The sequence below is a fragment of the Nuphar pumila genome, chromosome 7 (genome assembly GCF_984573655.1).
Source record: "Nuphar pumila chromosome 7, dmNupPumi1.hap1.1, whole genome shotgun sequence".
Classification (NCBI taxonomy): Eukaryota; Viridiplantae; Streptophyta; class Magnoliopsida; order Nymphaeales; family Nymphaeaceae; genus Nuphar; species Nuphar pumila.
Genome location: NC_143255.1, coordinates 122,591,078 through 122,601,604, shown reverse-complemented (window position 1 = coordinate 122,601,604; position 10,527 = coordinate 122,591,078). Strand labels below are relative to the sequence as shown.

The 10,527-nt window shown below is 39.6% G+C and overlaps 2 protein-coding genes across 3 annotated transcripts; one reads left to right on the top strand and one right to left on the bottom strand.

Annotated features, from left to right (window-relative positions):
* Positions 1-807: 807 nt before the first annotated feature.
* On the top strand, positions 808-3,122 carry LOC149833267 (ras-related protein RABA5c-like). Its single transcript, XM_090012775.1, has 2 exons — positions 808-1,598; positions 2,502-3,122. The coding sequence occupies exons 1-2, from the start codon at positions 1,271-1,273 to the stop codon at positions 2,825-2,827; spliced, it is 654 nt and encodes a 217-aa protein (XP_089868901.1). The 5' UTR covers positions 808-1,270; the 3' UTR covers positions 2,828-3,122.
* A 4,777-nt stretch (positions 3,123-7,899) lies between these two features.
* Positions 7,900-9,884, bottom strand: LOC149833266 (pirin-like protein). Of its 2 annotated transcripts, XM_090012773.1 has the most exons (7): positions 9,699-9,884; positions 9,535-9,584; positions 9,413-9,451; positions 9,279-9,307; positions 9,133-9,195; positions 8,925-9,028; positions 7,900-8,825 (listed from the first exon to the last, which is right to left on the bottom strand). In XM_090012773.1, exons 1-7 carry the CDS (start codon positions 9,866-9,868, stop codon positions 8,333-8,335), a joined length of 948 nt encoding a protein of 315 aa, XP_089868899.1. In that variant the 5' UTR covers positions 9,869-9,884; the 3' UTR covers positions 7,900-8,332. The 2 variants fall into 2 exon arrangements, with proteins under 2 accessions (XP_089868899.1, XP_089868900.1); XM_090012774.1 differs by lacking the exon at positions 9,413-9,451 and having other exon boundaries at positions 9,699-9,881.
* Positions 9,885-10,527: the final 643 nt, after the last annotated feature.

Below are 10,527 nucleotides of genomic sequence, written 5' to 3'. Positions count from 1 at the left end.
TTATTCAAGGGTCAAGGAGATAAAGGAGAATCTCATTTAGAATAATAAGCATCCAATATGCCAGACCCAATTCACTTTAACCATATTCCAAGAAGACCGGTGATCTAGTGGTTTATCCTCTCTTGCAATTGTAAGAATTACATATGCATATGCCATCTTCATTGTCACAGGCCTATTTCTTTCATAGGGCGGTGCAGTGCCACGTCACAAAACGTTGGTCAACCTAATGGCCAAAGGCTGCGTACCAACACATTTTCATATGTTGAATCATTTTATTGGCCAAAATTGTCTAAAAAAATCATGTCTTTACATCAGAAAACCATCGTCCAAGGTTTGATTCTTTGCAAACAGGCCATGTTGGATACATCTATATGGTCAGATTGAGATTATACAGTTTAAAATTATGATTTCTAGCTCAATAGTTATGTACCTGAATTAGTACCAAATATAATGAAAAAAAACAAAAAAATTAACAAAAAAATTAAAAACATCCCACAGTGACTCCTCACCCTTTGTGTACTTATTGAAAAAGTACAGTGGTATTTATGTCATTATGGTTCTCTCTCTCATGAATAAATGAAGTGAATTAAAACTCAAGCATTCTCTGTGAAAAAATTTAACAGGCATTGACTCACGTTCACCTCTCACCCCCACACGTAGTGTGCCAGCCTTTAATCCCGTCTTTTCCTTATTTTTGCTTCCAGTCATCTCCTCCAATTTCCCCCCTTAACGGTGAGAGGAAGAGCCTTCCTGCTGCTGCAACATTCTTTGAAGATCCCCATCATTTTCCTTGAAATCTGCTGAAACCCATCAGAGATCTCGCGTGGGGTTCTCTTGTATTTCACTCATCAAAAGAAACCCACCTTTTTGTCTCTCTCTAAGCTTCAAGTCTTGGTATCCTTCTGGTTTATATTTTGAAGAAAACAGAACTTTTGATTTCTCTTCTATAATTGAAATTTGATGTTATGATTTTTACCTTATTGGTTATTTACTGATATGCTCATGTGAATGAAACCCACTTTCTCTCTTCCGTCTCTTTGAGTGCTTTTCTTTCTTGTGTTTTGCTTGTACGTGGTTGCATATCTATGTACCATACTATTCACAAAAAGAAGAGCGTGGTGCATTTTGGTTCTTCAATCATCTTGAACCCAAAAAAGTTTGGCCATTTTGGCTAGTGTTATACTTTCACTTCTTGAAGTGATCACCTTTTCTAACTTCTAGCCTCAAATTTGGAAGGGATTTTGAGTTTTGAAAAATAAGAACCTCAACAATGGGAGATGAAGATGGTGAACAGTACCTCTTCAAGGTAGTGATAATTGGAGACTCGGCTGTTGGGAAATCGAATTTGCTGTCGAGGTATGTGAGGAACGAATTCGATTCGAATTCGAAGGCGACGATCGGTGTTGAGTTTCAGACGCAGAGTATGGGAATTGATGGTAAGGAGGTGAAGGCACAGATATGGGACACTGCTGGGCAGGAGAGGTTCAGAGCTCTCACATCTGCATATTATAGAGGAGCAGTGGGTGCTCTTGTTGTTTATGATATAAGCAGAAGGGGTACGTTCGAGGCAGTTGTTCGATGGCTAGATGAGCTTAGAGGTAAGATACCCAACAGAATTTCCTGTTCTCCCGTCTGTTTATAAATTTTTAACTTCAGTCCAAGTTTTGTTCTTTATTTTATTTTTCTGAAGTTATTTATTTATTTATTTCGTTTGGAACGTTGAAGATTTCGAATTTTCTGTTTGTATTACTGTTTACCATTAAATCATGATGTTCGTCTGGAACCCCAATGGTATGGTTGTATAACTGGTAGGGGTCTGCCTAACGCCAGTTTTCTCTTTCAAAATAAAAAGTGACTGCATTGACTTTTTTATTTAAAAGAAAAGAAAAAAAGAGGTTCACAAACATAATGTATGACCTGGTTTGATAGGAAGCTATGCTTTACTTGTATGATTTATGGAAATTTTGAAAATAATGCCTTGAAAAATAGCCACCATAAGGTTTTTCTTACATCCAATACTTATTGCACTGCAAATCTGCTTCACAGTTAATTGTTTTTTTTTTTCAAAACTTCAGAAAAAGAAAAAAAAAGGTCGTAGAATGCTTAGATCTATATTGTTTGAAGCAACTGACGAAACTATATTCTTCTTTTTTTTTTTTGAAATTTTGAAAAGAAAAGAAAGAGAAGGAACCATAAAAACTTGCACTAACTAGAAGATTCTCTAATTGTTTGTCATCAAGCTTTCACTTAGGGAGTTGTCAACACTTTAAAGGCCAGAGCTTAGGTATCAATCAGGACATGGATTTACTCATACAAAATCTAAACTTTCTTCTTGTGATATTGAAAACAAAGCATTGGACTCAAACAGCATTAGTGTTCTTATTGCACACGACATTTATGTCTCTTTCTTGTTTCTCCGAATTTGTCATGAGTACTTTTCATCAACCTCTCTGATATTTAAAATTGCCCCCCCCCTCCCCCCCTCCCAAAAAAAATCACAGCCCATTCGGATACGACTATTGTGAGGATGCTAGTGGGAAACAAGTCTGATTTGGCCAATATCAGGGATGTGACTGTTGAAGAAGGCAAGAGCCTTGCTGAATCAGAAGGGATGTTCTTCATAGAGACCTCTGCACTGGATTCGACCAACGTTAAGATCGCCTTCGAGATCGTTATTCGGGAGATCTACAACAATGTCAGTCGAAAAATCTTGAGCTCTGATTCCTACAAAGCACAACTATCTGCAAACAAGGGTGTGAGCCTTGTCAACAATGGGGTCGATGGATCTAAATCCCAGGAAACTGCAAACAGCTTCTCTTGTTGTTAGAACAGTCTCTCCAATATGAAAGTCTCTAAATCATAGGTTGTTGAGTTGGTCAGTTAGATTTTCCTCCTCTCTTTTTTCTAGAGAGTTTTTTATTTGATGGGTTGTATTGCTATAAAACAAAACCAAGTTTCTTGTCATTAGTGTCATAGATCATCCTGCTTAAAAGCAGTGTCATGTAAAAAAACAATGTTCCACCGTTTGAATAAGAGTACATTTAATGCAAGTATGGAAATCTACTTTCTACTGCCATTGTTTTTTTTTTTTACTTCCACACATTATTAAACACACAATTCCCATTTAGTCACATCTCATTCAACTTTGATATATTTCAATAACTACTTGACGAGACTATCAATGTTATGTTTAAGGTGCCTTTGTGTGCTGCAGAAGAGGTTGTGTGCCATGGAAAGTGTTCTTACCGTGAAAGGAGGTGTTTCTGCTGAAAGCAAGCTCCTCTCTGGGAAAACCAATTTAATTAAAAGGTGGCCATACGTCCAGAGAACTTGCTAAGAAGCATTGGTCACATTTTCATCATCACCACCGCCTCACCACTTATTGATATATTTCAATAACTAGTTAGCAAGCTGTTTAGTTTTTTAATAATTATATTCCATTGAAACCAATCTAGTGAAAGGATGGCAACAAGTCCAAGCACCATGCCAGTTTGCAAGAGTCATATTTTCATCATCACCACTTGCACCGTAATATCACCGTTGCCATCATTGCAACTCGCTGCATATTTTAAGCAACTTTTTTTTTAATACATGCAAGCATCCTGTGGACCCATTTTCTGACATAAAATAAAGACTTTGGCCTTTATGGACAAGGGAGTAGAGCAAGGGATCGTGTCTTTCACTCACATTCCATCTTTTTTAACAACTTAAAAGCATGTCTTAATATGGAAGAAACAGAAAACCTTGAAATGTTTGTGGGTTGTGGAAGTTATCATGTGGAATTGCACTGGGCTTTCTTCTTTTTTTAGACAGAGAAAGCTGGGGTTTCCTCTATCTAATATAACCAACAAAGGTTTTTGGCTTTTCAAATGTCCACCAAAGTATCCTCCCGTTCATCAAATACACCCAATTGTCAACCACAGGTGGCTTAAGGATGAGTACGTTAATTCTCATGGGTTGCATTTTTACCCTTAAAAAAGGGGCAACTCATTGTCCTTGTCTTCTCACTCAATTAAATTACCTTTTTGTCCTTGATTCCAAAATTCTTTCTTGTTTTGATGCATTTAAGGATGGCAGTGGACGGGGGTAGGGATGGCAGTGGACCGGGGGAAAGCGGGGCCCCGCCTCGCCCCGTTTAGACCGGGGATGGAGGGTATGAAACGGGGATGGAGGCGGGGACGAAGGTTAAAATCCATCCCCGTCCGGAGGTGGAGGCGGGGATGGACTAGCACGTTCCCCCGCCCCGCCCCGGCCCATCCCCGCCCCGCCCCCGGCCCATCCCCGTCCCGGCCCCGCCCTGCCCCATCCCCGCCCCCAACCCTTTATATTTTTCTACATGTTTACTAACCCTAACTCCCTTCCCTAATTTCCTAACCCTGGAGCCGCCGAGCTGGGCCGTCGCCTCTTCCCCTTCCTTCCACATCCGCATTATCATTGGAGCTGGGCCGTCGCCGACCACCGTTGGCCGTCGCCGACCATCGTTGGCCGACGCCGACCACCGTTTGCCGACACCGACCACCGTTGGCCGACACGATCTCTCCCTCCTTCCATGGCTGATGCATTGTTTGACATCTTCTGAGATCTTAAAAACAACTTTTGACATGGCTGATGCATTGTTTGTTTGTCAGCGTATGAACTATCAAAAAAAGAAGGTGAGGTTGGGACACCTGAGAGACCACTCTCCGATCTTGGTAATCTAAGTTATCGTGGCTACTGGACTAGGGTTTTGCTTGACATTCTGAAGAAGCATAAGGGCAATATTTCCATCCTGCTTTCTTTCTGGACCTTCATGTTTTAAATTTGTGTTGCACTCTGTGGTTTTGCTTGTGCTGTCAAATCTTCTCATATAGTGGACACATTTTTCTGTGATTATAAAGCAGGTTTCAATAGGTTATTTTTTTCATTTATAGTGGTTGTTTGATTTGGCTTAATTTTTTTTAACATTTCAGATCAACTTATTTGCATATTCATTTTTCTAATTATTAAATAATATTCTCCAGTTCAGAAAAAATTGGAGGATGAGGAACTGAGTCCATTCAATATCTTCTAGAGCATGATCCATGGATGTTATGTATTAGTTTACTAGGCACAAGTAAAATCTAATTTTTGTTTGGGCTATGAAGGCGGGGAGATCCTGTTTTCCATGTGGATGAATTCATTTATCATTAACTGAAATATTAACGTGAATGATTTCTAAGTAGGGATGCAATTTGACAAACGGGGACGGGGACGGGGACAGGCCGGGGCGGGGACGGGGCGGGGGTGGAGGACATGAAACAGGGATGAAGGCGGGGGTGGAGGATAAAATCCATCCCCGCCGCGGAGGCGGGGCGGGGGTGGAGGATAAAATTTTGAGGCGGGGCGGGGGTGGAAACCTTGTCCCCCGCCCTGCCCCGCCCCACTGCCATCCCGAGACGGGGGGATAACAGGGCCCCGCCCCGCCTTGCTCTTTTGGACCGGAGATGAAGGGCATGAAATGGCGATTGGCGATGAAGGTTAAAATCTATCCCCGTGCGGGGATGGACTTACGCTTTCCCCCGCCCCATCCCCGTCCCAATCTCAATCCCCACCTTGCCTCACCTCGCCCCCATTTGGACCGGGGATGGAGGACTTGAAATGGGGATGGAGGTTAAAATCCATCCCTGTGCGGGGATGGAGGTTCGGATTTTGAGACGGGGCGGGGGTGGAGGCCTTGTCCCCCGCCCTGGTCCACTGCCATCCCTAGATGCATTCACAATTACCATTGTTGCCCAATTTATTAGGGATGAAAACGGGTAGTAGTTTTAACCCAGGTTCAAACTCGACTCAACTCACATTATCTGATCCAGATAATATATTCTGAATCTAGTTCAGATCTGAAATAGACAAAGTCAGTCTATTTAGATCTTGGTTAGAATGATATAAGCATACATGGACGGTTCTGCCGCAAGGGGGTTGGTAGTGGGGTGGGGCCAGTCAAGGTTTGATTCTCATGCGTGTCGTCCCTCTGTGCAAGCCAATGCATAGCAGAGGCCCCGATGGCAGGGGTCTTAGCCTTGGAGTTTTATGCTGCTGGCATAAGAACGGTAGGTATGGCAGGCTGAGCCAGCACGACCAGATCTTCATTCGGTATGCAGTTTCTTCGGGTTATAAATTAAAAAAAAAAAAGAATACATGGATGGTTCTGGATTATAATGGGTTCAAACTCGTCATTTATCGTTTTCCTTAAAAATCAGTTTGTTTATCCGTTTCTTGGATCCAGAAATATAAGGTCCCATTTTTTACCTGAATCATGACCGTTATTGTACAATTCAAGTTGGATTCAGATATGAAACCTAATGCACCCTTCAAAAGTTGGAGCCAGTATCGGGATCTATTCTTATCTGACCCATATCTAGCCTATTTTCAACTTCATTATTTATAAAGTGTGTAACTAGGTTGGGTCTGACAGGTCACGTCAGTTCCATCCCTAAATCAGGACTAAAAACTACAACAAAATCAATCCAATACAGGTTGAGTTTGGCTAATCTTTGGTATGATTTCTACATATTTAATGGATCGAGTTTTAATGAGTCATTTTTCACATCACAATTAAATTAGACCCAAACAAACTAGAACTGATAAAAAGCAGGTTTTGGGGTTGAGTATTAGAAATGCTAAACGGCATAGATTCCCTATTAGTTTGAACCAGATCTGACTCATATTGTCAGATCCAGATACTGTGTATCTAAATCCATATCAAATTGGGGAAAAGTATGCTTGGGCTTTGTTGAATTTGCGTCAAAATATGGAAAGAAATGTGATTGGATCTAATCTAACCCATTTTAACTTTTCCGCATAGAAATCGATAGGCTTTACATATTTACAATGGATCAAATACCAAATTGACTAATATAATGGCCAGACCGCAAATCTTTGAATATGAAAAATAATAGGATCTATTTTTTCAAAAATCAGTTCGGCTGCTCTATTAAGCTTGATCCAGCCTATGCCCAACCTGTTTAGCTACTAGGCTAGAGTGTGTATATATATCGGGTAACTGGAATATGTAAACAAACAAAATATGTTTACTGGTATACACTGAGATTTCCATAAGTTTTTATTATTTATTCTAAAATTTTACAGCACGGATGCAATCTAGATATTTGGTTTTATAGAAACAAACTCTTAGATCATCCGATTACCATGTATAAGAAGAAGAATCTTTTAAGGTTTGAAAACCAACAACTTAGAATTTTTGTAAATATGAAAGCATAAAAAATCACATTTCTTGATCCGATTATGATGATCCAATAGTCGATTCAAAGTAAATGGTCCACGCCGAATGCATATGTAGGGTTTTAGATTTGCCAAAAAAAAACTATGATAATCTCGGTTCATATCAGTGTACATATTTTGCTAGTTTATACATTTCAATTTTCATATATATATATATATATATATATATATATATATATATATATATATATATATATATATATATATATATATATATATATAGAGAGAGAGAGAGAGAGAGAGAGAGAGAGAGAGAGAGATTGCTTGTAATGGATAATTAATATAAGTCATTTGCTTAACCTAGACAACAAAACTTTGGTGAGAAGTTGAAAACTTCCATACTTTTGGTTTGCACGTGAATTAGACCAAAAAGTTTGGTGGTTATTTGAAAATTTCTCTAAGTTTTTCCTTGATGGCTATGCCATACTTCAACGGGGCACTCGCGTCGTGTCCTTTTGTATGCTATTTTTTATGGAAAATTATACAATATGGTGACTCTTGTGTCCTTTTTTCTGTGTCCATGTGACATAGTTTGGTAAACTATGCAAACAATAACAAACCTTGAAATGATGAAAATAAAATAAATTTTAAGCAAAAAGAAGGAAAATAAGAAGAATATGATCCATTTTCAATAGGGACAGATAAAAAAAGACGCTGATGAAGTTGCAGCTTTTAATTTAATGAAGTAATCATTGAATTTTGGAGGGAATGAAAGATCAAATGTTCTAGGTGAATGAAACAGTGCCAGCTATTGAACAATCCTTCATTTTTCTAACTAATGCATTACAAAGTTTAGAGGAGTCCTGGGTGCAAAACAGATTCAGTGTCCAACTAACCTACACAAGGGCTACCACCCACTATTATCCCAACTAACTTCAACAACCAACAAATGAAGAAATGATGCCTGAAACGATGAAAGTGGCAAATGAGGTGCAAGAGCCCACATTATATATGAACAAAAAACTATGGCATCCACCTAGTCATATCTGTATTATCTCCTATTTGAGGAACCTTTTGAATTAGCTATTTTGCTTACATAAAATGTGGCCCATTCTAGACTTTAATGAGTCATACTTCATGGAAATGTCTGTGATTTCCATTGTTTGGCTCTCTCAAACCCATTCTTGCAGTAATGATAGTCTTCAATAGTTTGGTCAATCTCAACTTGGGTGTTCATCACAAATGGACCATACTGCACAACAGGTTCATTCAGAGGCTGACCACCAATGAGAACAAACCTTAGTGGCTTTGAGGATTTGTTCCACACACTGAGGCCATCTCCATGGCTCAGAACCAGAGCATGGTGAGCAGTTGCAGGTGAGGAATTAGCATTTCCAAGGACGGCCTCGCCTTCGATGATGTACACAAAGGCATTCCATGGCTCTGGAATTGGCTGATGCACTTGGGCGCTGGGTTTCAGCGTGAAATCCAAATACATCGTGGGCGTCCTGGTATAAACTGGTGATTTGATTCCCATTGATTCCCCAGCTATAACCCGAACTTCTACGCCATCCTTCTCTGCTCTCTTAATGTCTTCCTTCTGCAATTCTTGATATCGAGGTTCGATCCTGAGATTTCGTGGAAAGTGAAGGTTGTGGTTTTCAAATTAATTTACTTTTGTTATGCGTCAAAGTATAATAATTAACCATTTTAGTTCGACTCATTACATTTTCTCCTTGGCAGAGAGATTGATCCATAGCTGCAAGCCTTTTTGGGCCCCTTCTCCGGCTGGCATTTCTGAATGAATGATCCCTCTCCCAGCAGTCATCCACTGCAGGGAAATCAAAGTTCAAGAAAGATCAAGATATTAAAGACTATTTCACTGTCCAATTGATATCATATGCTTAGGAGACATGATCATTTTCATAAGCATACCTGCAGATCACCAGTTCTAATTGTTCCCTTATGTCCTGCAAAATCTTGATGGGTGAAAGCTCCCTGAAATTCAAATTTTCTACACTTTAGATACATATAGAAAGAAAACTATATTGCAAATGATCAAAAATAAAATATCAACACACCTGCAGCATGTATGTAACAGTTTCGAATCCTGGAAAAGCAGAAACCCAATCCAAGAACCAAACAATCAGATGTCAAAGACAAAAAAATAAAGGGTGTGCAACCGGTGACATAACAAAAGAAAGACTTCACAAACCTCTGTGCGGATGATCCGGGAATCCAGCAGGAGCAGAAACTGCAACACCGAATTGCCCAAATGATCACAAATGCTTCAAATTCAAACCAAACAAGAAAACCAACTTGCAGAAAATACAGTACCTGAGAATTCATCCAAGAGGAGAAATGGGTCCAACCGCTTCAGTTCCATCCTGAAAAATTAACAATACCCTTCAAATTCTAATCCCCCACAGATTCCAAAAAGGCAGAAAAGAAGACAATAATGATAAAAGAAAGAACAATGGAAAGAAAAATCGTTCACAAACCTTCCAATGCTTCTTCTAACCACAGCTCCATCCCCTTCATGCTGTGGCCTGGCCAATACTCTCTTCACAACGTGCCTTGGCTTCTGGAAAGAGGAAGCTTGTTCTGCCATCTTAGAAATGCACCTGAAACGATTCAGAAATTGATGGGCGCTAAGAAAATGTGAATTCATTGAGGGACTAAAGCCTACGAGATGCAAATTTATAGGCGTCGTTTTTGAACGTAACCAGAAATATTTGTTCTCATTTATTATATTGCCAACGTTTTAAAAGAAGTTAGTTGGCCTTTCCTACAAGCAATTTCTTTCCATATACAGGGGTTTGCCTGGCTGGATTAGATTCATGCTGGTGATCTCACTCTGATGTAATCATGACATGATAATTGGGTTCGGGTTCGGGTTCGGGTTCGGGTTCGGGTTCGGGTTCGGGTTCAGGTTTTGTCGGGTCACTAAAATAGAATCTCAAATCCGAACCTGCATAATTTTAAAAATTTGTTTTTATTAAGAAATCTATATAATGCTTAAGTCGTGTTGGGTATCCTGCAAAAAAGCTTGGTCGGGTCAGTATATTGTTTGGATCGGTTTCGGAACCCTAATATAATCAGTGTCAGCATTTTTCATGCTCATACCCAAGAATTTAAGTTCGGGTCCGATTGAATACCCTATACAAACTGGACCCACTGACAGCCACCATCTATTAAGGGCCAGTTTTGATATTGGCTCCTTGTGGAAGGATAAGATTGGAAAGATCATGCTTTGTTGAAAATAACAAGGTATGATGAATCTGTATTTGTTGGTCATCTAGAGTTTTAAGAAATAGTTTTATCAATCTA

Coding starts and splice junctions, on each gene's coding strand:
- LOC149833266 (XM_090012773.1), bottom strand. CDS start 9,868: ATGAATTCACATTTTCTTAGCGCCCATCAATTTCTGAATCGTTTCAGG. Junction 9,452..9,534: donor CCTCTTGGATGAATTCTCAG/GTACTGTATTTT, acceptor TCGGTGTTGCAG/TTTCTGCTCCTGCTGGATTC. Junction 9,308..9,412: donor CCCGGATCATCCGCACAGAG/GTTTGTGAAGTC, acceptor CTGCTTTTCCAG/GATTCGAAACTGTTACATAC.
- LOC149833267 (XM_090012775.1), top strand. CDS start 1,271: ATGGGAGATGAAGATGGTGAACAGTACCTCTTCAAGGTAGTGATAATT. Junction 1,599..2,501: donor ATGGCTAGATGAGCTTAGAG/GTAAGATACCCA, acceptor AAAAAATCACAG/CCCATTCGGATACGACTATT.